This window comes from Nyctereutes procyonoides, unplaced genomic scaffold (assembly GCF_905146905.1).
Source record: "Nyctereutes procyonoides isolate TBG_1078 unplaced genomic scaffold, NYPRO_anot_genome, whole genome shotgun sequence".
Taxonomy (NCBI): Eukaryota; Metazoa; Chordata; class Mammalia; order Carnivora; family Canidae; genus Nyctereutes; species Nyctereutes procyonoides.
In genome coordinates, this window is record NW_026575048.1 from 6777807 (window position 1) to 6805788 (window position 27982).

General features: G+C 37.3%; 1 protein-coding gene across 2 annotated transcripts in view; it reads left to right on the top strand.

The window, feature by feature from the left end:
• TAF1B (TATA-box binding protein associated factor, RNA polymerase I subunit B) overlaps window positions 1-23083 on the top strand; it is a 63325-nt gene extending 40242 nt beyond the window's left edge. For both annotated transcript variants that reach the window (XM_055326996.1, XM_055326995.1), the window contains exons 9-15: window positions 8825-8972; window positions 10753-10930; window positions 11483-11529; window positions 13566-13656; window positions 15930-16000; window positions 17016-17238; window positions 22462-23083. In XM_055326996.1, the coding sequence (XP_055182971.1) occupies window positions 8825-8972; window positions 10753-10930; window positions 11483-11529; window positions 13566-13656; window positions 15930-16000; window positions 17016-17238; window positions 22462-22660 (957 nt within the window). In that variant the 3' untranslated portion in view covers window positions 22661-23083. The remainder of the gene's footprint in view (window positions 1-8824; window positions 8973-10752; window positions 10931-11482; window positions 11530-13565; window positions 13657-15929; window positions 16001-17015; window positions 17239-22461) is intronic.
• The last annotated feature ends 4899 nt before the right edge of the window (window positions 23084-27982 follow it).

The window sequence follows — 27982 nt, forward strand, 5'->3', positions numbered from 1 at the left end:
AGTCAGGAGAATATTTAGACAACAGACATCTTAAGTTGGACTCCAATAGGTTTTTCCCAGCTCTCATCGTGGGCCCAGAACAAATTGCAATTTCCCATCTAGTTGACAAGTCCTAATTGGTTATCAGTTTGTAAATTTGTGTTTGTTTAAAAGGTCTGTCTGTGTAAGTTGATGATGTATTTCTAAAATAGTCTCATCCCCAGGACCAAGACTATAGCTCACATAAAATAATGTGTTCACCACAAACTTCCAGACTCAACTATGAACATAAAAAAGTATTTTATGTTACTACATGGTAAATTTACAATCATTAAGATAATTCTAGCAGACTAAAAATGCAAAGTGAACTGTTTTGTGAATCATAATACATGTGGAAATCATTTTATTCTTCCTTCATAAATATTACATACTTTGTCATTACTTCTGACTTTTATTTCTTACTAATTTTCCGTTATAATAGAAAGTCTTGTTTTAAGTTTGGAGGTTGCATACAGGTGCATGTACCATTCACTAGCTTTTTCTTAGCTGAATCTTTGCTTCAAAACAATCATAAGAATAAGTAAGGGTGAGGCACTGTACTTTTTTTTTTTTAAATAGCTAAGCAGGAAGTTCACCTCTGACAGGGTATTGTAATCAGGTTTATCACCAGAACCTGCTGTTGTGTAACAGAAACTCTAGCTTGTCCTTACCTGTCTCAAGGCATTGCTTCATGAAGGAAAATAAACTCACTGGAATATTTGTGAAATTCAATAAAATGCTTTCCCAAGCACTTCGTTTTTAATGCATGCTACAAGAATTTATTATAGCTTTGTGGTCTTTTAAAAAACATATTAACCTTGTGATTTCTTACTGTTAGAATTAAATGAATTTGTATCACTACAGAAGTCCTATGTATCATATTTACTGTACCTTTTAGACATATTTCCGGCCAAGTCTAGTAATAGTTCACATTCCCCCTCTCCTGTCCCCTCCTTTTTTCAAGAAAAAGGGGGAAGATTTGAGATATCTTCAAACGACTGTTTATTTAATTGACAGGCAGCTTTTCTTCATTGTATGTTTTGCCTTTGCTCACAAAAGTGCATTCACTGTTCCATAGTATGTTGAAACTTTTCAATGGAAATGGCTTTTTTTAACAAAGGAAGCATTTTCTTCCCTCCTTCCATGTCTTCGCTTTCTCCAGTAAGTCTTGGCTTCTTCAGCAGCTGTACCTCCACCAGAAATGACAAAAGGTGCAATTGTTCTAAGAGATGGCGGTGAAGATAATGCTGGTGGAGTTTTGTGTGTGGGCTGCTGGGGACTGTTTTTCTTCTGTGTTTGGTTTTGTTTTGTTTTTGTTATTCTAGAAAGTTGAGCACACCTTAAAAACAAACCACTACTCCCAAAAAGAGTTTTAAAGACCCTTGAACCTTTATACTGGGTGACCTCTTTTTTTCCATTAAGTTGTTCGTTAGTATTTAAGTGGGCTCCTCTGTCCCAGGGACAAGAAATCCGACAGAACTCACTTTAAAACCGAGAGGAATGGACTATAGAATACAGAGCATTGATGTGGTTTGTTTTCTTTTTCCAAGCAGGCCGTGAGCACTTAAGTCTTCCTGCCATTACTCTCCCTGAAGAGCAAAGCTCAGGAGAAGAGGCTAAGGTGTGCGAGTTAAGTTTTAGTGTTTCACACCGTCTCCTTTTTCTGAGTTCCGATTCCTAACTCCAGGTGGATAGGCTCTTCGTCTTATTTACTTATTTAATTTAAAGATAACTTCTTCCTTCTTTTTTTCTGCCTCTGCCTCTGCCTCTTTTGCTGTTTTATTTTTGACTTCAGTTTCTGGAGCATGGTGCTGATTCAGAGCATCAATTACTTCTATCAAAAATCTTTCAGGTTTTCTGGGGGAATAAGGTAAAAATGTAGTCTCTTTCAGGGACTATCTCTGTGCAGTCCCACATAATCAGAAAACAGCTCAAACTAAAGCTGAGCCTAGACACACACGTGTCTTTATTACAGGTGCTCCTTATTCTGCTGATGACTTACAGTAAGATACTTCTATCTTTTCAGTATTGATTTTATTTTTAGATATGTTAAACTCACAGACTGGTTTCTACACAGAGAATATGTCATATACATGTTACTCTGCTGTGCTCCTTGACAGTGTTTCTAAATCCTCTCCAGAGTTAGGCATTTCGTCATCCCTCACCAGACTCAGCAAGAAGGGATAAGGAGGAAACTGGAAATTCGTTCTGAAGTACATCTCCCGTATTTTGAATGTTGATCAGCAACATTCTGATCTTCTCTCTGAATGAGTAAAAAGAAAAGATGTAATGCTGGTTTAGCCAAACCCACGGAGTGGCACTTTGCCAAGGTGATTCATCCTGGCTTGGAGCAGTCTTACACCTTTGTGAAACTAGGTCCCTGTCGGTTGAAGGAGAAAAAAGACTGCCCCAGAGCTGTCAGTTACTCCCTGAGAACCTCCAAGTGAAGGTCTTTGAGTCTTCCAACTTCACCCTAGCTTTGTTTGCCATCTTACTCTGTGGGCCAAATGCAGCTCTTCAGATAGTTTGTGCAACCTTTGTTACAGTAATTACCTGGCAGGTTTAAATCTACCCTAGGGAAATTGAGGTGAGTGTAATAAGAACAGGTGTTCTCAGTTTCCCTCACTCCCACTCCTCCTTCCAGAGTCACCACTGCCAGACAGCATGAATAGAAACCAGCTGATGTTTTCTTTTGTCCCTGACCTCCCACCATATCCTAACCATCACTGGGATTTGTGGGCACACTTCTCTTTTCAAGCTTGTGAAGTAAAGCCATCTGAGGCTCTCTTCTAGGCTGCAAGAAAAATGAGGATGGGAAGCCACTGCATTTTATTTTATTATTTTTGAGGTGTGCGTTTAAGAATATCTTGGAGAGCTTGTTTAAAGCATAGGTTCTTTGACTGGATGTCAGAAATTCATTAAGTCTGGAATATGCATTTTTAACAAGTATCTTGCAGGTGATTCTGATAAAGATGGTGCTTTGGACAGTACAGACTAGTCTTCTCTCTTTCTTTCTTTTGTTATTATTCCATCTTGTTGCACAGAAGATTCCAGGTAGAATTAGACTACTTAGATAACCAAAGGGCCAGTATCAAACAGAATGTTGTTATACCTTACTATACCTGCAGAGTTTTAAACAGGATTCTGGTAGTCCTCTTACTCTGCTTGAATATCCCGGAGATTATATACACCAAATGAGAATACGGTATGAATACCTACAACTTCTGTGATACCCTTTCCTTGGGTGTGTTTTCTACATGAATGCATTTTCTAAGTCCAAATAAGACTATACTAACCTAGTCATTAAATGTTTACTATATTATATGATGGTTATCCATGTTTTAGAATCCTGTCAAAATGAGAGCCTGATTCAACTCTGTGGGCTGAGGACAACGGGATAGGAACAAAAAAGCTTCATTGTGGTCTTATTCTGTAAAACAGTACTATGTAACAGTGCTCCCAGTCTCCTGTCCGAGGTTAAGTACTCTGCTGCACTAGCAATGCAGGCCCCACAAATTAGCCTGTCTTCCTTGGAATTGGAGCAGATGTATACATTGGTTGGCTCATAGCCAAGCCCTCTAAGGACAGTTGGGCCACCACTTCAAGTGTTTTGGAAGCTAAGGGTAGCATTCTGGTTCTTTTGATGATGTCCTCTGGGTCAGGAATGGCATCCAGTGGTCATGTTCAGTTCTGACTCTTCCCTCATTTGAGGCGGTAAAAAGACCATCCCTTTTGGTATTGCACTAGAACCATTAAGTAATAGTTCCTGTATAAAGAGACCCAGAGCAAGAGATTCGGTAGATATTTTAGTACTTCATGTAAGTGAAATAATACAATATTTTTTTTTATGTCTGACTTATTTCACATGGGATAATGTTTTTAAGGTTTATCAGTGTTATAGCATGTGTCAGAAATGAAAATTTCTTTTTAAGTCTAAATATTCCATTGTATATATATACTACATTTTGTTTATTCATCCTTGGACACTTCGGTTGTTTTCACCTTTGGCTATAGTGAATAATGCTGCTATGAACATTAGTGTGCAAATATCTGTTAGAGTCCCTTTCAGTTGTTTTGGGCATCTACACAGAAACACAATTGCTATATCATATGGTAATTCTATGTGTAATTTTTTAGACCACTGTATTTTTGAATATTTATTTTTTCTTAAAAAGAAATATATTCAGAGTGATTTTAAAAATGTAGAAAACAGTGAGATGTGTAAAGAAGGAAATAAAAATCACCCACAATCCAATTTCTCCTAGGTGCCATTAATATTTGTTATATTTGATTGTCTTATTTAATGTACATAATTGCAAAATTAGACTTCAAGACTATCTACAAACTTCTCTCTTGCTTTTTAAAACTCAGTATTGCACTATGAGTATTTTCCTAAGTCATGGAACAGCCTGTGAAAACACTTTTTAATAGCTGTTTAATATGTATGTATGTAATGTATATCTAACATAGGTGCTCAATAATAAGGAAGTGATGGGTTCATAGAGGGAAATATTTTTCAGCCACTAAAAATTATGTTTTCAAAGGCTATCTCATGACATTAGAAAATATATACAAAATATAATTTTAGGTGAAAATGTAGGAGATAAAGCCATTTACATCTAACTTGGTTTGTACAAAGGTTCTCAGACAGATGGGAGCTTAGCCTAAGAGCAAGATAAATGATTAGATTTTAGTAGAGGAGTGACATATCAGATTTGCATTTTGAAATATCACTCTTGCTGGTAGCTTCAAAGTGGCAAAAGCAGATATGGGGATACTGTTTGGTTGGGAGTCCACTCTGGAGGCTTAGTGTAGGAAACAGTTGTGGATGTGATAAGAAATAGCAGCATTCTAGACTCAGCTTTGAGGTAAACAGTGCGTGTGCATATGGTGTGCAAGGAAATGGAGCTGCCAAGGATGATTCCTAAATGTTTGGGTTTTATGACAGGGTAAGGAACTCTGATGGAGGGATAAGATTCAGGGGTATGGAAGATGAAAAACTCAGTTTGGAACATGTACATTTGACATAATGGAAAGATATTCTAGTGGAGGTGTCAAAGAGGCTGTTGAATTGAAATCCCAGTGTTATAAATGTGGATATGCCCCAAACAGCTGAGAGAAAAGTCTCCAATATGCTAACAATGGCTTTCTCTAAGCAATTTTTATTGTCTTTATTATAGTATTTTATATTTTGAAAATTTTCTGTAATCATGTATTGTTTTTATAATCAAATTTAAGTGTTGCTAGAATACATTCATGGGGTTATTTATAGTTATTTATAAATTGGAAACAACTTATATGCATAACAATGATTGAAGATTGGTAAAAAAATAAGAATGATATTGAAAACTCTGTAGGCACTTAAAAAAAAAGTTTTCAGCGTTATTCAAAAAGGAAAATTCCGTTTAGAATAAATGAAAATGTTGAAAGTGAAGTCTACCATACTGACTTGAGACTACGAGAATCTAGAACCTATTGTAAACTATAATATAAATCTATAGACCTTCATTATTAATAATTATTTTATCTTCAGTTCACATGTGAAAGAATGGTAGCCTATTTTTCACCAGATACTTAGTTTGACATATCAGCTTTTTGGGTGGACATTTGTTTTTTTGTTTTTTTTTTTTAATTTTTATTTTACTTAGGATAGTCACAGATAGAGAGAGAGAGGCAGAGACACAGGCAGAGGGAGAAGCAGGCTCCATGCACTGGGAGCCCGATGTGGGATTCGATCCCGGGTCTCCAGGATTGCGCCCTGGGCCAAAGGCAGGCGCCAAACCGCTGCACCACCCAGGATCCCTTGGGTGGACATTTGAGAATACATTAAATCTTTGTGGCTTAACAGATTCCTTTTCATTTACTACAGTTCCTTTTCATTCCTTACAATTACTAGTCCATGAATTCATACATTAAATTGATTTTTTGAGATGATTATTTTTCTAAGGGAAACATTCACTGCTCTAGTGCTTATTTTGTTTGCAGATAAAAGTGCTTAACTATGTCTCCTACCTGCATTATTTGAAAGGATTATTTGAAAGGATTTAGTTGCCATAAATCTTGTCAGTAATGTTAAAATTATCTTGAGAAGATGCTTCAGATCTTGTGCAAAATGAAGCAACATTCTAAATGAGTTCATTTTATAAAGAAAAAAGACTACTTCCTCCCAAAGGTCACTGAGAATTTTTCCTTTTTTTCTCTTTTAAATTCACAGATTAGAATACAGTTTATAGTACTTGAGTGTACAAGTAGAATTATTCCATCTCAACATTTAAAAAAAACTTAAAAGGCAACATTGTTACTTTGGATTGACAGAAATTTATTTTGTAGTCTTCAGCTACAGGTTGATGATTTGTTAATACAGCATAAACCAAAGGCCTTTTTTTCTAATAAAACTTGAAAGTTTAGATATTGAAATAGTGATATCAAAATAAATGCAAAATAAATACAAATGAGATTGTAGCTTCAGGCAAAGTAAAATCAAGCACACTTATACTTTCTAGAAATTAACAGTGTAATTGTTTTCTATAAGCATATCCCAGTACCATTATAAAGCATTTTCTTGTGCTTTACAATTGCATATGAGATGAATTTGCAAAGTAAAATTTAGCAGAGAAATATTTATTCCTTTAGTTGGCTCCCAAACACACTCACACATTTAGAAGATGGGCAAGACATGATTTAACAGCGGTACTTTCACAAGCAACTTGGGGAATTTTAATTGACTATTAGCTCAAATTGGGAAAATATTTTCTTAGAATACAGATGAACTTTCTAATGATTAAACCCATTAACAGTGAAATAGACTACCTTTGGGGAAGGTATTGAGTTCCTGTCCCTGGAGATTTGTAAGAGGGGTCAGACATCTGCCTGCTAGGGATTTTGTAAAGTTGGACCATAAACTTCTAAGGGTGTTCCCAATTCTGAATAGGCCAGTTAGATTATTTCTCCTACAAAGTGATGTATGAAGTATTTCTATTACACAACATGGTTTTACTTACCTGGTATTATCTTTCCTTCCTTGCCACTTTTTGAGGTAAACTAGATCACAGAAAAGTAAGCATATCACAAATGTACATAGTTGATTAATTTTCACAACCTGAACCAGTCCCTAGATGGAGAAACATTACTAGCACCCCTGAAGCTCCACCCTGATGCTCACTCCCTTTGTTACCTCCCCAACTCCAGAGTAGTCACTACCCTGGCTTCTCACTCTATAGAACTTGGTGCTGAGTTGCTTGAGTTTTGTACTTTATATATCTGGAATCATTCTCTTTTGCGTCTGTCTGCTTTCTTTTAACATGATGTTTTGAAGACTCATTCATGTCGTTGTAGGCAGAGCATTCACTTCCTTGCTATAAAATGTTCAATTATGAGACTATATCAAAATTTTCTTACCGTTAATGGCATTTGTGTAGTTTCCAGCTTGGGGCTTTTACAAATAGTGTTGCTAAGAACATTCAAATCCATTTCTTTCCCTGGACATCATGCACATTTATTTTGGGGATATGTAGCTAGGGGTAGAATTGCTTTGCCACAGAATGCACACGTGCTCAACTTTAATACTGCCAAACAGGTTTCCCAAATGTTTGTCTTCAGGCGCAATTGTAATAGACTTCTACCCTATCAGAAATGTTAGTTTTTCCAAAATTCCACAAGACTTACAAAAAAAACCCATCTTACTAGAGATACTTGATAACTTTCTATTTTATACTATATGTTCACATACCTTATCTCCCTTTCTAGATTATAAACCCCTTAAAGGCATTGTTTTATTCATCTTTACATTTCCCAAAGTACATTGCATAGATTCCAAATTAAGTGTTTTTATGTAAATGGATGAGGAAATGAGGAAAAATCATATGTAGTATTAATTTCAAGGATGTTTATAAGTTGCAAAAATAAAAATAGCATACTAGATGAGCTACAGAGGTAATCTTAAAGTGAACAGAACAAATTTATTAATAGTAGCTCATAGATTTTCCTGGATTCTATAAGACAATTTTATATGCAGTTACATGAGAGAATATGAAGTTGAATTATGCAGAGTTTTTTTTTTTTTTTTTTTTTTTTTAAGATTTTTATTTGTGAGAGAGAGACACACAGGGAAGTTCAATCCCAGGACCCTGGGATCATGACCTAAGCAGACACTTAACCACCCTGGCATCCCTAAATTGTGTATATTTATAAGCAGAGGGAGAAAGCAGGTTCCCCGCAGGGAGCCCAATGTGGACCTCGATCCCCAGACTGGGATCACACCCTGAACCAAAGGCAGACGCCCAACCGCTGAGCCACCCAGGTGTCCCTGGATTATGCATTTTTAACTATTAGACTTAAACCCTGGTGTTAGCTCCCACATAGAAGCTTCTGAATATTGTGAAACAGCTAAATTTGTTAGCCATGAACTTGAAGGTGAATGAGAGGGTGTGGCGAGGAAATGTGAGAGGGAAGTCGTTCTGTAGAGCAGTCCTGACGGCTTTAGATCTCTAGTTTGGGTCACAGCTTTGTCCCTTCCCCTGGTTCTTCTGTGACTGGCAAGGAGTAATGATTTCACTCTATCATGGGGAAGACCAGTAAGAGTTTTATGAGCCAAATGGAATTTTTTAGTGGTTTTTTAATTTAGTGTTATTACTATTTTAAATTGCTGTTAGGATATTAGGGATTTATGGGTGTTTTCCCCTTAATGTAACTTTTCTCCACATTCTAAAATTCATTCAGTAAATACATACTACTTCTAAAATCAGAAAATATTTTTAAAAATAGTTTATGTTGCAAAAGTTGCTACCTTGATTATTTTTTGTTTCAGTCTTGGCCTACTTATGAGGATATCTATAAAAAAACAATTGAAATTGCCAAATTCTTAGATTTGCCACGTTTTCCAGACATAACTGAAGACTGCTATCTTCATCCAAACATCTTGTGTATGAAATACTTGATGGAAGTCAATCTCCCTGGTAAGTGTGGTGTATGTGGTGAGGAAGCTTTTATAGAATTGTAGAATTACAATGAGCAAAATATAGAATCCTCTCAAATCACAGACCCACCTGACAGAGTCCATCGTAACATGAGGCTTAATTTCAGAATCCTTTCTTAAGATATTTCAGGCTATTGAAAAATGTTAAAAGGACATTGTTCATAAATAATTGATTGGGGATATGCTTGGTTTTTACAGTAAGTTTGCTGAGTACAATTAAAGTAATAAATGTTTCAATAATTAATCAGCTGGACACCTTCCTCTCCCCCCCAAAAAAAAACAGCAAGTCATCATTTACATGAAGCATGATTATTATATAATGAATTCTAATAAACAGTATGGCAGAAGTTAACTAACTTATGGTAATATTTTTATTGTTTGGTAACATAATGCTATTTCCAGTCCCTAAAACAAATGGAGGTCAAAGTCTGATAGGATCACAGTGAACTCTTTAAGGCAACGAAACACAGACCTTGTTCACAGTATACCAAGACGCAGGTAACCTGATGGAATCTGCCGATAGAATCCATCCCTGAATTTCTCACAAAACTAGAAATGTGAGAAATTCAGGACTTATATTCTTAAGAGAAAATACAAACATGGTGTGGCTATCCTGTTGCTTAAGCAATATAAAAAATGATTGAAGATATTGTTAATAGGGAAGGAAAATACATATGTTAATAAAGCAATATACAAAACTATATATGTATATATAGTGTAATTCCAACAGTAAAAATAAAAATGTAGTAACATATATATGTTATATATATATATATATGTGTGTGTGTATATATATATATACAAATGTAGTACTAGGTAATAGAACATAAGGGATTATCAAAATGTAACTGATACAGACTGGCTCATGGCAAGGTCTGGTTCCTATGCTTGCTGTTGGATGGAGAGGGGGACTAGAGTCCGCAGGACATGGTGACTGAATATGTGTAGGAAATGCAACTTAATTCAGTACAATTTATTATGTTCTTCCAAATAATAGCTGTTCACTTAAAATTAATTAAAATAGAACGTTGTAAATCTTAAGTACTTAGATTACTGAGTAAAGAAATGTGCTTAGTAATTTAGAGTTTTCAAAGTATATTCACTTACACTATCTTATTTAATCTCAATTTACTCTCTCATAACCCATTTTATAAATGAAGAAACTGAAGTTAAGTGACTAATGCAGAGTCACAAAGCTGAAAATTGGAAAGCCTAAATATATAGGCACTAGGTAGGCTTTCTGGTTCCAAGTGCCATGTTATTCAGCCTTGAATAATGGATGGAGGCTAAGGTACCATATAATTTCTTTGGGAAAACAGTACATCAAGTTTAATATACATTGAGGCTTCTAGTGTGCTAGCCAAGGTGCCAGCCGGCTAGTTAGTGTACATTCCTAGACAGGCTTTTGGTCTTATAGGGGATTTTGTTTCAAGTAAATGTAAATTGCTATAGAAACACAGACAGGAGAGTTGTATAAGATGATAGAAAACTAGCCTGTGGTGTGTGTTAGGTATCAGAAAGTATCCTATACATAGTAGATATTTTTAGGAAGTCCAAATAGGAAAAGAGAGGCCTTGCCAGGACTCCACCATTAGTGTTTCTATACAGATATCATTTTTTGGTTTATTTTATTCACATCCTGAGTTCTAGCATGGTACCCTGTTTTAAGATGATAAAGCTTATCTTACAGAGGTACACATTAATATGATCTAGTTAGGCAAAGAATTTAATTCATATTTTACTGTTTTATTCTTCAACAGATGAAATGAATGATTTAACCTGCCAGGTGGTAAAAATGACTGGAATAGGAGAAGTGGATTTTCTGACATTTGATCCCATAGCTAAAATGGCAAAAACTGTTAAATATGATGTTCAAGCTGTTGCTGTCATTGTAGTAGTATTGAAACTGCTCTTTTTATTGGATGACAATTTAGAATGGTAAGTGTATGTCAGTTTTATGAAGAAAAAATTGTACTGTTTTCACCTGATTATTCAGAGTAAAGGAATCCACATATTATCTCAACAGAAAATTGAGGCCCTCTGTTGTTTGTTGAACACCGACTAGTAGTGACAATTACTTCTAACATGAATTTTGACTCAGTTAGCTGTCAGAGAGTTAATTCTACCTTAGTAAGTTCTTTGTGTCATGTTTTATTCCTATTTTTTAGGTATATCACATGTTCTTGCTTCACTGATTCCTGAGTTTAAATCCTCATACACAAATCCTAAGGAATCTCGTAGCAGTTTTTCTGTATGCCTTTAGGTTCCTGGTGCTATGTAACTTCAAAGATTATTATTTATTTATTTTGGAAAATAAACAAAAGGGTCTCTTCTCCCAAAATGCCAATAAACAATGGCAGGGTGTATAGTGATTGCTTCTCCATTAAAAATTAGCATCAGTTTCAAGTATTCCATACATTTTTTTCAGAAGAATTCAACATTTATCTTCAAACAAGTGATTTCAAAATAAATTGATTTGCTTTTTTCCAGGACTTTGTCTAATATTGCTGAGAAATATAATGAAAAGAACAAAGAAGGTATTTAATTTTTTATCATTCAAATTCAAAGTGATTGTAAGTGGTGGATTAAAAGATGCAATAAATGTGAGGAAGAAACTTTGAAAAATATACAAGTACACGTATACATACACATGTATACAAATTGTACCTTTTACCAGAATTATTTCTTCATATAATTATCCAATTATATACCTAGGCTGCTAAACTTCACTGATTTCCTACCATGTGTAAAGAGCAGCCTGCTTTTTTACTCCCAGCTTCCCTTCACTAGCTGTACTAGACCGTGAACATACTGGCAGTTTTGTGACTGTACCATCTGTTCAAATGCCTCAACTTTTGCTCATGCTGGTCCTTCTACCTGAAATGTTTCCCCACCTCCCTCAATCCCTCTCACATCCACCTTTATTCTTCAAGATTCTACTTTCTCTTCACACCTACTCCTGACCTCACCACTTCCAATCAGAGCTAATCACTCCTGCCACAACCACTCCTACTCACACATCTGTTACAGGTTTAGCACATGGAATTAAAACTGGGGGACCGAATGTGTCTATCCCTGTTAGACTGCCGGTACCTGTAAAGTGCTAGGAATAGCTGATGTAGAGTAAAGCACAACATAAATGATAGAAAGATAGATAGGTAGGCTGTGAGTTTCTAGAGGGAGGGGCCATCTTTTTATTTTTTTATGTTTTATTTAATGTATTTTTTTTCTTAAGATTTTATTTATTCATGAGAGACACAAGCAGGCTCCATGCAGGGAGCCTGATGTGGGACTCGATCCCAGGACTCCAGGATCACACCCTGGGCCAAAGGCTGAGGGTGAAGCTAAACCGCTGAGCCACCCGGGCATCCCCTATTTAATATATCTTTAGTGCCTAACAGTGTCTGGTCTAAGAGCAATTCGGTAAAGTTGGGTAGATAAGATTTCTTAAATTCAATTCTAGTTTCTTAGCTCCCTCACTAGGATTTATGTTCATTGTTTTTTTTGTTTTTTTTTTTTTAATTTTTATTTATTTATGATAGTCGCACAGAGAGAGAGAGAGAGAGGCAGAGACACAGGCAGAGGAAGAAACAGGCTCCATGCACCGGGAGCCCGACATGGGATTCGATCCCGGGTCTCCAGGATCGCGCCCTGGGCCAAAGGCAGGCGCCAAACCGCTGCGCCACCCAGGGATCCTCTATGTTCATTGTTTTTTAATTAAACTTCAGCTTTATTGGGTATAATTGACCTATAAAAACATATGATCTTTAAAGTGCATATTGTGATAATTTGATATATTTGTACACTGGGGAAGGATTCTCCTATCTGGTTAATTGACACATTTATCACCTCACATTTTTATCTTTTGTAATTGTGTGTGAACATTTTTTTTTTTTTAAGATTGTATTTATTCGTGAGAGACAGAGACACAGGCAGAGGGAGAAGCAGGCTCCCTGCCCAATGCAGGACTCGATCCCATAACTCTGAGATTAAGCCCTGAGCTGAAGGCAGACGCTCAACCACTGAGCCACCCAGGAGTCCCTTTTGTAAACATTTAAGTCCTGTTTCCTTATCAAACTTCCTTGATGTGATACAGTATGATCAACTACAGTTACCACGTCTTATATTAGATTCTCAGACCTTATTTATCTTAAAGCCAAATGTTGTACCCTTGTATCAGCCTTCCATCCCTCAGGTCCTGGAAACTACTTTTCTACTCTCTAAGAGTTTGACTTTTCTTTCAAGATTTCACATGTATGTTCATTGGTTTTAGGAGCTTGGATTTAATGCTAGAAGTCAATTTGTGACATTGCTTCATGTCAGCCTCTACACAAAGTAAAAGGTTGAACAAGGTATCTTCTAATGTCTCTTCTTATGCTGTCTCAAAAAAAAAAAAGTTTTTAGTATAATCTGGGTAGGGCCACAGTATAGATAGGAATTCAGGAGTCATGTTAAAGGAGACAGTGACTCCATAATGTTTAGTTATATCAGTGCATGAAGACTCAAATGAGTAATGTATATGGCTATAAATGTGACTGATTTGGTTACTAATCAAGGATTTCATTTCTTTCAGATAAGCCATGGTTTGATTTCAGGAAATGGTACCAAGTTATGAAGAGATCTATTGATGAGAAAAAACAAAAGTGGGAGGAAGCCAGGGCTAAGTATGTTGTCTCTTCTGGTTTTAGGTTTACCTGCTTGATTTCCAAATCTGTTACCTTGTATTTGAAAGCTGAAGTTTCATCAGTTAGACTCCTTAGCATTATTACATTTTTTCTACAAATACTAACCCCTGTGTTCTCATTAACTTTTTCTTGTGTGTATGTTATTATTAATTAAACTCTAGATTTTATTTGGATTAGACCAGTGTTTCCATTAATGTCCTCTTTCCAATCCAGGATCCAATCCAGAGTACCACATTATACTTAGTTATTAATTTTTTATAATTTGCATGAGTCACACTTATATTTCTCATATTCCTCCTCCTTTCTTTCTTAAAGTTGATCATTTCCCATCTGTTTTCCAATATTAGAAAGATTATAAATATCAGCCTGTGACATACATAATTGGAATATTCCCCCCAAATAAAGATCCCTACAAAAATCAAAATGGAGGAAAGCACAAAGAGAGGATATTTAATTCAGTCAGTCTTGCCATTTGACTTTGAACTCTCATTCTGATGTAGGTTCATTGATAGGGTGGAAGGAGGATGGCTGTAGAGACAGTGCTGGGTTTGAATCCTGATTGCACTAAGACAAGTTGTGTGACCACAGGCAAGTTGCTTGATTTCTTAGACTCTGTGCACTGAAAGTTAGTTTGCTCATAAATTTTCATAGATGCTATATCTTAACATAGAGTATTGATCTTTCTATTAATCTCTGAACAGTTTTATATCTATACTTAGAACTTTGAGTCTTTACAAGACTCAAAGAAAAAGTTAACGTCTCTGGATTTCATGTACCTTATGGTAATACTCATTTGATCAACTAACCTTATATACTTTGAGAAAAATCAAGGCTCTTCAAATTAGTTAAAATGGTAATTCATTCAGCTCCAGGATCCTCATCAATGAAATAGGGATAGTAATGCCGCTTTGTGTTCTGAGAACTAAATTTAGTTTTCACAGGTAGAACTGGATTATTTATCCTCTATATTAAGAGAGCTTTTAAATAGAGAAACAGACTTTGGGGATGAATAAAACACTGTGGGGAAGAGGCTCCTTGTCAAAAAGGGGAGAGGTGTAGTAGTTTCTCACTATTCAGGTTTGATACACAATGATGAAAAAAAAGAGGTGGAGTGTGAACTTATTCTGACAGCCTATGGGTACCCAGGAAACTGGGTCCTTCCTCTTCCTTGTCAGAGAAGGAATGTCTCTTTAGTCATTGGGTCTCAGTGGTTACAAGAGTAGCAGGAAGAACAGAAGTTCATTCTGTTGTCTTAGGCTATCTTGGAGAACCAGCCACTGGGTCTTCCTTTTTATGGCGTCAACAGGGATTGTCCTGACTGATACTGAGAGGCTAGGTATTCAACAATGATGCCACTCAGGCATCTCATTGGTAACTAGGAATTCATTAGCTCAAGCTGAGCACCAACTTACACTGCAGACATAGCTATTAGAGCCCAAATTGAACAGTGTTCAGTTACACATCTTAGACTTAGTGACTCTTTTGGGGAGAATTTAGTGACCAAAGAGAGTCTGTTTTCAAAATGGCATCTTCCAGGGAGAGCCCAGGGGTCAGGGAAGAGATTGTCCAGGGGATACATTACCAAGATTCTTCTGTATAGAGTAGGTGCTTTGGGCTAAGTGAGATACCATATGTAAGTCACTGCTGACTAGGGCTTGGGCACAAAGCCCCTGTGTATGTGGTCTGTTACCTGCCTGTTTTACCCTACCTCACCCTCACTGTTGACATAAATTTGTAATTTCTGCCTGTTATTCTGATCATCATCTTCCATGTTGTCAGATGAAGGTTATTAAAGCAATTTCTGTAGCTAAGTATGGGTCCCTATGTATGAGATTACGAAAAACACTGGTAAACAGTAGTTGAAAACCTAATAACAGCTTAAGAGGTTGCTTTGATGACTTCCCATTGTCATGGAAGATGTTGGGAAGAACATGGAGGAAAATTTAAAGGCATGTACAGGAAATCTTTGCAGCCTTTGGGTTAGGCAGAATTTTGTAGATACGATACCAGAAGTATGATCTATAAAAAAAATTATAAATTGGACTTCATCAGAAGAAAGAATATCTGCTCTTCAGAAGACATTGTTAAGAGAATGAGAACCCATACAGTGGGAGAAAATATGTGTACATTACATATCTGGTAAAAGATTTGTATCCAGAATCTATAAATAATTCTCATACCATGAGAAAACAGAAAACCATTATATATATTTCTTCTCCAACCTGCTCCAAATGTTTTTCTATATTGTACAGGTATCTATGGAAAAGAGAAAAGCCCCTCTACCACTCATCCATTGACAAAGCAGTAGTATATAAAAGAAGAGGTGAGTTGTATTTTCTCTTAACACCATGTAGCAATACTGTTGTAGAAAAGCTAAATATCGGGACACCTGGGTGGCTCAATGATTGAGCATCTGCCTTTGGCTCATGAGGTCCTGGTATCGAGTCCCATGTCAGGCTCCCCTCGAGGAGCCTGCTTCTCTCTACCTCTTTCTATGTCTCTAATAAATAAATAAATAAATAATTAAAAAAAAAAAGAAAGAAAGAAAAGCTAAATATCTTGACTTGGGGTGCTTGGGTGGCTCAGTCGGTTAAGTGTCTGTCTGCCTTTGGCTCAGGTCATGATCCCAGGGTCCTGGGATCAAGTCCTGCATTGGGCTCCCTGCTCAGCAGGGAGTCTGCCTCTCCCTCTATCCTTCCCACCTGCTTGTGATTCTCTCTTGCTCTCCTTTTCTTTCTCAAATAAATAAACCTTTAAAAATAAATAAATATCTGAATAGTGTGCCTAGGGGCACCTGCCTGGCTCAGTCTTTAGAGCATGTGACTCTTGATCTCAGGGTTGTGTTTCAAGCTCCCATTGGGTATAGAGAATACTTAAATAAATAAATAAACTTAAACTAAGGGATTATTTTACTTCTTCAACAAATATTCCAACACTCATCCAAAGAAATATCATCCTCCGTAAATCTCCAGAGGAATCTGTTTCAGGAACATTGCATTCTTTAAAACAGAACTTAAGTTCCCACCAAAATCTAAAATCACCCTATATTTGTATGACTTTCAGAGAGAAAGTGGAGAATTGCCTGTAGATTGTCTTGTTCATTTTTTTCTCATTGTGTTAAAAATATATAACAAAATTTACCATTTTAACCTTTTTTAAATAGTTCCCCAATGCCCCTCATCCAGTTTCAACTCCCTCCTGTTGTTGTCCTCTTGCATTGTCATGATGAATTTATCAAAACTAAGAAAGTAATATTAGTACTTGACTAACAACTAAACTCATCTATGATTTAATATTAGTTTTTATTTGATTTCTTTCCTTTTGTCCTCCATTTCCAGAAATGGTGGTGAATCTACAAAAACAATTTAGCACACTTGTTGATTCAGTACCAACTGTTGAAAAAAAAAGGCCTTCAAGTTTTCAGTTCAATTGGACTGAAGGAGACTCTACTAGAACCTGTTTCCACGGACATGGCCTCCAGGGGATTCTGAAGAAAAAAGGCCAGTCACTGACAACCAAGAATTCACTATATTGGCTTAGCACACAGAAATTCTGTAGAAGGTATGTGATGCTTTTAGAAATCAAAGGATAAAAAAAACATCGTGAAATATCTAGTTTGGCATGAAGTAGTATTCTTTTCTAGTTTAATAAAAAAAAAAATCACGTAGAATTACAGTTGACTATAATAAGAACCAGATAGGTTATTTCTTGGAATTAGAAGATGTTGGGCTTATAAGCATGAAAATTGGGATTATACATTGAGTATTGTTTAAGAGTTTTAGGGAGGAAGGTGTTAACTAACCTTATTGTGATAATCATTTCACAACATACACGTTGCATGTTGAAAGTATGTCAGTAAAGCTGGAAAAAGTTTTAGATTATAAAGACTTTTCATTGTGACTTCATATTTTTATACTAATTTCATTTTATACTAATCTCACTCTTGATACATAGAAATTGTTTATAAGGCAATTTCCCAGCAGTGAAGAGGACATGTGAATGAATTGGGCTGTTCATATCCCAACGCTGCCGCTTGCTTATTGTGAGAAAGCTGTTGACCATCCTTGTAGCTCTCTCGTCCCAATTGTAAAACCAGCCTATGAGTGAATTATGAGGGAGCTTATATCTTTATCTTTTTCCCATGGCACGAAGAGCATGTAATACTGATATTTTTTCTCTTCTTAAAACCTCCAATGGCTCCCATCTTATTCAGAGTAAAGTTCAAAGACCCTAAGGGACCTACAGGCCCCTACAATTCTCTGACCTTCCTTGCTTACCTCCTTTGTTCTGTGCTCACTGCCCCTGTTCACATCGACCTCCTCACTGTTCCCTGAACTTGCTAAAGCACACTTCCCACACAGACCTTTGCACATGTTAGGCCTCCAGCCTGAAATGCTTTTCCTTATGAATCCACATGGACTCAGTCCTGTTGGGTTTTTGCTCAAATTCCACTTCCCCATCCTGTCTAAAATAGCACCTACTCTCCCCTCACCCTCACATGCATACCTCATCATTCTCTACCCCCCATGCCTGTATTTATTTTCTTAAAGCTCTTATCAGTATTGAATAGATCATTATATATTTATTTTGCTTTTTTGTCTACCTCCTCACACTAGAATAGAATATAAGGTCCTTGAGTGCAGAGACTCTGTCTTAATTAATGAAAAATCCCAGAGGCTAGAACAGAGCCTAGTATATAGTAGGTGCTCACCAGTTTTTTGCTGAATGAATGTATAGAAAATAGAGTATGAGAATTAAATGAGATTTTGGTGTCTGTCATATAGTAATTCTTAATACATGGTAACTGATCATTACTTTAAATAAAACATAATTTTCTATTAAAGAGTTTCTCTTCCTGAGTTGAGTATCAATCAAAGATAAGTAAAATGTAGAAAACACATTAGGAGATAACAAAATGAATCAATTTGTATGAAAATTTACTACTCACCAAAAGTTTAGCTGAGTCTAGAATGACTACAGAGTGGCGCTGTCTTTACAGTAGGAACAGGGAAAGGCTGGAATCCAAACCCCAGGGTCAACTCCACGTCTGAGGTGTTACATTCCTGTGCAATGGTCAGTGCAATGGCTTTTTCCGATTTTAAGATTTCATCAGAAGGAAGAGAAAAGGTTGTAGTGTGCTGGCTGGTGAGGAGCACCGGCATGAGACCTGTAAGTTAGGAAGTGGTGTTCTGGCGCCCTTCTGTCTCTCATGCCTGCGGAATTAGTCCTGAGTGAGTTAGGGGGAAGTTTCTACCTTTATGGTGCAATCAGTGTATTTCTAGGTCTTTCTAAATCTTCACAGATTTAATACAGTAATATAAGAAAATTAGTTACAAATAGACCTTGTATAGTTGGAGATGAAACAGCTGAGATTTTTTTTCTCTGCATGAACTATAAAGGCTAAAAATTATAACCTATAGATGAAGCATTAGGGATATCATGACTTTATGCACCAAAAGTTTGTCAACCTTGCCTATTTAGACCATAGCCTAGAACCACAGAGTAAGCCAAAAAGGTTCCTGCTAACCAATAAACATGTCACAAAGTCCCTGACTAGAGCTAATGCACTTTTCTCAGAAAACCCCTGAGCCCCTCACTCCGAGCCAGCTTACTCTGCCTTCAGGTGTGTTTCTGTCAGGCTGAGATGTCTGATTTCCAAACTCCTAATCATCAAAAGAAACAAAGGACGGAGACTGTGAGGTGCTCCACTGATAGTCATCTTGACTGCAAACATAAATGACATCCACTTGACAAATGAGAGAGGAGCCAGCATCAGAATCAGAAGCAGACAAAAGAACTCAAGTTCCAGCAGACTGAAAGTTCATTCATGACCACTGTTTAATTGCTCCACCTAACAAAATAAGCCTAATGGGGTCTCAGCTATAACACAGAGCATGACCCAAAATGCTGTGTGCATTCTCTTTGGGTTTGTTTCTCTTAGCTGTATTTTCTAATGTTTTACAGTAAAAGTGAACAACTTACAATACCATAATTGTAAAGGCTAAAAAAAAAAAGAAATGCTGTGTACTCTGTTTAAAATAACCAAATAGCATGTAACTCAGTTTTAAAAGATGTCCATACAATATGGTTAAAATGAAGTGTTTTGATGCTTCAGAAAGCAAATATTCAACTGTATAGAGAATTGTTCCACAGAAGGACTCATGTCTGAGGGTTCAAGAGACAAGCATCGTACAGTAAAATAATTATGAGAACATTCACACTCAGGCCTTAAGAACTAAGCAGAGAAAGGCCTTAAGAGCACTTCAGATACAAAAAGTTGTTTATGCTTATCTGAGGCAGAACTAACAGTCTTCATGAATTTAAATACCCTTTATATTCCTCACATTTGTAGAAGTACCGATCTGTAAGTAGGCCAGTTACTGACAATTAGCTAGGTCTAACAACCCATTGTAGGCACTGGCTAATCAAGTATCTATCCTAGACCTCCGTGAGTAGGGCAGGTGGTTCCTCTTTCCTTCCATAAGAAGAAGTACTTCAAATTGCCATCCATAGGAAATGGAGAGGCTTTGGATGCCCTCTTACTCCCCCATACACACACGTCCCACAAACGTTTGATTTGAATTTAAAAGATTTTAACTAATACTTTAGAGTAAAAAAAAAAAAAAGTACTCAAATAATCATATGTCAAATTTGAACATCTAGTATCTTTCAGACCACCAAAACATTAACTTGTGTTAGCAGGTTTATTTATTTTTGTATGTATACGGACTTGGGAGACTATACCTTTTGCATAGATTCGAACTTCTCACAAGGAAGTTCTCATAAGGAAGTTCAAATGTACCTTTACACCCTTCTTTTAAATGTAAACCTGTGCTTATCCCTTTGCATAAAATTGTTTGTATGGACGTATTCTGACAGCATCCATTTGCCACACATTTATTTTCCATGTCAGGGCTCAAGAACATCTGTTGGCACATGTTCTATGCACAGCAAAATACTTGGCAATAACGAATTGTATGTTATATTCAGTTTTATGGCTTATAACTCTAGGATAGTTTTCTGAGTTTGTGATAAAGAATGTAATTCTTACAAGGTATTGTTCATGATTCAACTTAAAAGTCTTATGGGAGCAAATAATTTGTATACCTTTTCTTATCTTTCTGGTGTAGAAATAGAGTTTCCCTAAGTAAAAGAAACATTACTTTTTTACCCTTTTTGTTATAACCGTTTGTCTGGAAGAATCTCTCTTACAATTGCTGAAATTTAAAAGAAAAGAAAAGCAAGAGGCCACCAGTTTGTGAAAATTCCTGTGAATGGCTTATATTTGATTTCTGTTACCTCAATGAGTAGTTGAGGCTAAATGCCCTATTAGTGAATATGGTAGGGTTTGGCTTTATTGTAGATTGTTAAAGTAATCTTAAGATTTTTAAGTGAAAACAAAAACTAATTTGAAAAGAACCTAGTGGAGGTGAACATTTTTGAGCCCTTACTGTGTGCTGACCACTGGGTTAAGTGCTTGATATGTATTCTCATTTGATACTTTTGTTCATTCTGTGAGGTAGGCACTGTTATTTTTTCCTGTTTTACAGGTGAGAGAACTAAGCCTAGTTATCCTAGTCACAACTGTTAGGGGCAGAATTTTGTGGTGTACATACAAACTTTCAGGCATGCATAAACTTTCAGGAACTTAGGACCATATATGTTATATAAGTCTTAATATCTAAGGGTTCATATCTTCTGTAGGGTTAAGTTTTTTTTAAAGCTTTTTATTATGGAAAATTTCAAGTATATTAAAAAATAGAATAGTATAATGTGCCTGTCATTCAGCCTTAACATTTGTCAACATTACTAGACTTGCTTTGGACATGCCAACCTACTCCTCCACCCCTGCCTCCAGATTATTTGGAAGCATATCTCAAATGTCATAGGTTTTTTTTTTTTTTCAAATGTCATAGTATTTTTAAAAACAAAACCACAATAAACATCAATCATTTAAACATTAAAAAAATGAATAGTAATTCCTTAATATTATCAAACATTCAGTCAATGTTTAGGCTTTCCCAATTGCTATGAAATTTTTAATATAAGTCAATCCAACTAAGGCCCATACATTGGGCTTTATTTTGCAAGTAGCTGAGATATCCCTTAATTGTTGGGGTTGGTAAATTCCCCTTTTAGGTCTTTTTTTTCCCTGCAGGGAAAAAATTACTTGTTGAATAATCCAGGTCTTGTGTCCTATACAATTTCGTAGTCTGCCTTTTGCTGATTACAACCTATGATACCATTTAACATGTTCCTCTGTCCCCTGGATTGCCTACACCTTGGTATAGTTAGAGATGGGGTGTTGGAGATTCATAATTAGAGATTTGGTGGTAGTTGGGCACTTGATCTACTTTTAAGATAAGTGTAATTCTTTGTAATCTCTTCTTTCTATAATAGTGCAAGATTATAGGCTACATTATCATGTCTGGTGTGTTATTTTGGGTGGGGATTAGGGATTATTTTAAAAATATGCTCAGAATCTCTTCCTGTGTGCTATTGTTTGCCTTGAGCATGGTAAAAAGAAGCAGCCCATCTGGAATGGAAGGACTTGTGGGTAAGGAATTGTGAGACCTGGCTCTATTATCCTGGCATGGCAGCAGACCCAGAGACGGTGCTAACATTTTTCCTCTGTTTTACCAAATTGTTCCGAGTTTCGTTCCAACTCTGAGTTCTATTTTAAGCCTAACTATATGTATTTGCTAGTTTGGGGGATGTTTCAGGGATAGATAGATACATGTCAAATGGTCATTTTAAGAGAACTTCTTTTTCTTCCCTTTCTAGCTATTGTAAACATGTGACAACCTATGAAGAATCAAATTTTTCGCGGAGTTATCAGTTTATAATAAATCTCTTCTCCTTCCTGCTAAGAATAAAGACATCTTCTCTCCATGAAGAAGTGAGCTTAATTGAAAAGAGACTTTTTAAAGCAAAATATAGTAAAACGAAAAAGAAATCAAGATCCAGGAAAAGGAGAAAATAACAGAAAAATGAAACAAACTTTCTTGGGAAAATATTTTAATAGTGATAATAATGTCGGGGGATCCCTGGGTGGCGCAGCGGTTTGGCGCCTGCCTTTGGCCCAGGGCGCGATCCTGGAGACCCGGGATCGAATCCCACATCGGGCTCCCGGTGCATGGAGCCTGCTTCTCCCTCTGCCTGTGTCTCTGCCTCTCTCTCTTTCTCTCTGTGACTATCATAAATAAATAAATAAATAAAAATAATAATGTCAAATTATAATATTCTAGAGAATTATGGAAAATAGAATTTTATTGTATGTACACACATATATATGTATCAAATGTGCTTATAAAATGTGTATTGGAAAATAAGTAAACAGTGTTTGAATTTATTTTTTAAATTATATTTTTTGAGAAGATTAAAACAGTAAGTTTTATAAATGGTATCCAGAAATTTCTATACATTGTATTTTAAATTTGCTTTTTTTTTTTGCCCTTTTTTTAGGCTAACTTTGCTTTTAAACTAGATCACTTCCTTACTCTTTATGCCCTAAAGAAAATCCCAGATAGATCAAAGATCTAAATATCATAATGTTTTACATATACATATATATTACAGTATTAGAAGAAAACAAGTATGGCTGCTTTGATGATCTTGAAACAGGGGAGAACTTTCTAAGCATGCCCCCAAACCAGAAGCCAAAAAGGAAAAATTGATAATGTGACGACAAAGTCACAGGCAAATGGCAAACTAGGAAAATATATTTGCAGCATATGACAGACAAAGGAATAGCTTCTTTAAAGTATCAATAGCTCTTGCAAAGCAAGAGGAAAAAGGCTGAGCAAGGAATATGAAAAGATAGCCTTCAAGGGGAAGAAAAGAGATACAAAGGCCAATCCAAAAAAATGATACAAATTAAAATATATACTATTTCCAACATGTTAGATTACCAGAGATTTATGAAGGTTTATAAGATCTGGTGAGGATATCGAAAAATGAGGCATTCTTGTTCACAGATTATTCATGCCACAAATAGCGGCTGTGTTCCAGGCATATTCTGGGCATTGGAGATGGAATAGTTAAACGAGGTCCCTGTCTTTAAGGATCTTCTATTCTAATTGGGTGGGGGGAAATAGTACACAAATATATGATAGTTGGGCCAATGAGGTGCAATGAAGAAAAAAGCAAGGTAGGTAGGGGTGATTATAAAAAGTGGTTAAGGGATCCCTGGGTGGCGCAGAGGTTTGGCGCCTGCCTTTGCCCGGGGCGCGATCCTGGAGACCTGGGATCGAATCCCACGTCGGGCTCCCTGCATGGAGCCTGCTTCTCCCTCTGCCTGTGTCTCTGCCTCTCTGTCTCTCTCTCTGTGACTATCATGAATAAATAAATAAAATATTTAAAAAAATAAATAAAAAGTGGTTAAGGTGCCTGGAAGGTGACCTTGAGCAGAAATCAACTGGTCCGAAGTTCAATCAGGGGAGTAAGCCACATTGCCCTCTGGGGGAAGGTTATTTCAGGCAAAGGAAACATGGAAAGGCTCTGAGGCAGTAGTATGCTTGACGGATTCAAGGAATAGGCTGTTCAGGGCAGCTGGAGTGTTAGGGTTGTCAGGGAAAGTAGTAGCACATGAAATGGAAGAGTTTGCATTCAAGGCCATGGTAAGAGCTTTGGCTTTTATCCCAAGAGTGTCTCAGGAAGCCGTTAGAAAATTCTGAGCAAACGAATGGTGTGATGAGATCTATGTCATAAAAGGACTACTTTGCTCTGTGCTGAATAGATTGCAGGGGAAAATAGATTGTAGAGGCCACAATACAGACTACTGTTCTGGTTTGGGCAAGAGATGGTGATTTGAACTACAGAGATTGTAGTGGAAGTGTTAAGGGATTAAGTCCCAGGTATAGTTTACACTTATGAAATAAGGACTTGGTGATAGATTGGTTATGTGAGAAATCAAAATGCCCCAATTTTTTTCCTGTACCATTTATTAAGATGGGGCTGCTTTAATTTCCCCCTGATCACCCAGTTTGTGTTATAGGGTTGCAGGAATAGCCAAACAGGCTACCAAGCATTGAGTAGATGAGATTGACTAGGTAATTAATCACATGTACTTCCCACCTGGGAGAGGATGCAGCACACTATGCAGGCCCAAAGAGGGTCATGCTTGGAACAGTGAACCACCAGGGATAGGGAGGCAGGCTTTGTTGTATCGGGGAATGGAGTGCCCCCTGGTTCCTGCCAGAGGGTGTGACTGGCTTATTTGAATAATCCCATGGGCCTGCAGGAACTCCCCTGGTCCTCTTGATAAGGTGTGTTTGATTATGGCCCCCAGATCTGTGGGACCAGAGTGGGGAGGGGAAGTCAAAGGCCATTTTGGGGCCTTCCCAGTTTCACCAGATGTCAAGGCAGTACGTGATACCAGGCCTTAATTTTAGGCCCTGCATCACAGGGGAACTCAGGTGAGTGGGGATTGGGAAGTGTTCGGGGCATGTTGAGTTTGAGATGCCTGTTAGACATCAGAGAGATGTCCAAGTCTAAAGCTGGAGGGGCAGGGGTCTAGAGCTCAGAGGTTTGGGGTAATGTAAATGTAGGGAGCATCAGAATATAAGTCATATTTAAAAACTGTGAGGCCAGATGGGATCTTCTGGAGAGTATGAGGTCTCTATGAATGCTAATTGTTGTTCAGCCAGGTTGCTTTCTACTCCTAGATTGCAGTGAGGTTTTTTTTTTTTAAAAATCAGGAATTATGTTGTGTTTTTTTGTTGTTGTTTTTCAGATGCTTTTCCTGAATCTATGAGATGATAGTATGTTTTTTTCTTTTTTAGCCAATTAATATGGCTTTCATGATATGGTTAATAAGAAATTCAATGGAGGGATGCCTGGGTGGCGCAGCGGTTTGGCGCCTGCCTTTGGCCCGGGGCGCGATCCTGGAGACCCAGGATCGAATCCCACATCGGGCTTCTGGTGTATGGAGCCTGCTTCTCCCTCTGCCTGTGTCTCTGCCTCTCTCTCTCTCTCTGTGACTATCATAAATAAATAAAAAAAATTAAAAAAGTCAATGGAGTTTCAAATGTTAAACCAGCCTTGCATTCCTAGGATAAACCCATTTGGTCATGATCTTTCATCCTTTTTACATATTGTTGAGTTTGATTTACTGAAATATTAAGAATTTTTGCATCCATGTTTGTAAGAAATGTTCTGTAGCTTTCTTTTCTCCATTACCAGAAGGAAGAGTTGTAGATATTTTGGTAAATTTAATTCAATTAAAATGTCTTGAGTAGTTATCACAGTGGTTGTCAAAGTGTGATCCTTGTACCAACAACACTGATGTCACCTGAAAACTTACTAGAAATGCAAAATTCCAGGCCCTATCACTGACCTGCCAATTTGGACACTCAGTTTATGTTTCCACATACCCTTCAGGTGATTCTGATGCACACTAATGTGAAAACCACTGCTGAATCACATATCAGTAAGGTCCAAAAATAAACGACATAGAATGGGAAGAAATGCTTTTAGGCTGCAATTAACAAAATTCCTAACTATCAAATCAGAAGTGTGTGTTTTTTTTTTTTTATTGTAACATAAATGTTCTGGAAGTAAGGCATTCCAGATTTGGTTCAGTGGCTCAACAGTGTTATCAAGGACACAGATTGTTTTTGCTCTGCCATTCTCGGCATGTTGGCCTTTTGTTCTTCAGCTTGCTGCTTCACAATCACAAACAAGATGGAAGCTACAATTCCACACAAACAAATCCTGGTAGAAAGAGGGAACTATGACAATACTTTCTCAAGAGTCTCTTTGATGAGAAAACCATTTCTAGAAGCCCCCCAGCAGAGTTTCCTTTACATTCCATTGGCCAGAACTGCACCATCGCTAGCAGAGGGGAGTAGGATCACCATGACTGCTTTAGCTGATCATGACGCATTTCTACCTACCCTAGGCTGAAGGATCTTTTTCTAATATTTGAGCAAAATTGGGTGCAATTAGGGAAAGGCAAAGGGACTGTTGATAGGCAATAAGGAATGTCTGTACATGTGGCCCTCCTCTCTAGTCTTAACATTTTATATGTGCAAAATACGATGTTATGGGTAAAACAATTCCTAATGTCTGTTGATCGTCTACTGCCAGTGCATTCTGTTAGGAGCTTTCTCTTAGCATCCAGATCCATTCTAGTCTTACAGAATGACCTAATAGTAATAAATGCTTGCATAATGTCTAATGTGCCAGACATTTTTCTCAGCGCTTCATATATTTTTTCATATATATTAACAATGGAGTCAAATTAATAGATTAGTTATTTATCCTCACAACAACCACATGATGTAAGCACTATTACTCCATTTTACAGATGGGAAACCCAAGACACAGAGGGGTTGAATAATTTGAGCAAAGTTGCACAGCAAGGCTAGAAATAAACTGCTGCACTACACTCTCTCCTGAGACTTAATCATCAGTCTTTGCTCCCAAAGTTTACAATGTTAGAAGAGTCAAATTTTTTGTTAAAGTTTTTTTTTTTAGGTTTTATTTATTCATGAGAGACACACAGAGAGAGGCAGACACATAGGCAGAGGGAGAAGCAGGCTCCCCATGGGGAGCCTTATGTGGAGACTCCATCCCAGGACCCCAGGATCACACTGAGCCAAAGGCAGACGCTCAACCGCTGAGCCACCTAGGTGTCCCTAAGGATTTGTTAAGTAATCTCTAAATACAACGTGGGACTCAAACTCACAACCCTGAGATCAAGAGTCACATGCTCCAGCCAGGTGACCCAGCAGTGTCAAAATTTATTTCACCACATTCGATAGGCAAAATTAATGCCACTTGATTTTATTATCTGTAAATTTCCCTACTCTCCATTCTGTAGGGGAAGGGTGGAGGGCAGCAAAGATACTGCTTTGAATCTTTAATCTTACCACTGAAAGATATCTTCATCTCTTCAGGGTTAAAACAGCCATCTTGGAATAAATAGCAAAATGAAAGTTGAAATCCCTATTAAGGCTGTTTCTCATCCATCTTCCCTAGATGGCCTCTGGGCTCAAGGGTGAGATGAGAGAAGAGCTCCACCCTATATGTGTCCTCTAGGGCCTTGGCACCTCTGCAGATGGTCATGGGTGCTGATCCCTCTGCTCAGCCCCCACTAGCTCAGAAAGACTGGCGCTCAGCTCCACCAGCGCCCCCCCATACTCCGACTGCGGGAATGAAGGTGCTTCTGCATCACCTCCATGCTCAAGGGTGCCTTAGCAGAGGGGGCAGCTGTTTCTCCTTTGCTGGAGCCCCCCCCCCCATGTTGGCACAGGGCACTCTGAAGTGGTCTCCTCACAGCCTATCTCTACCTGAATACTTG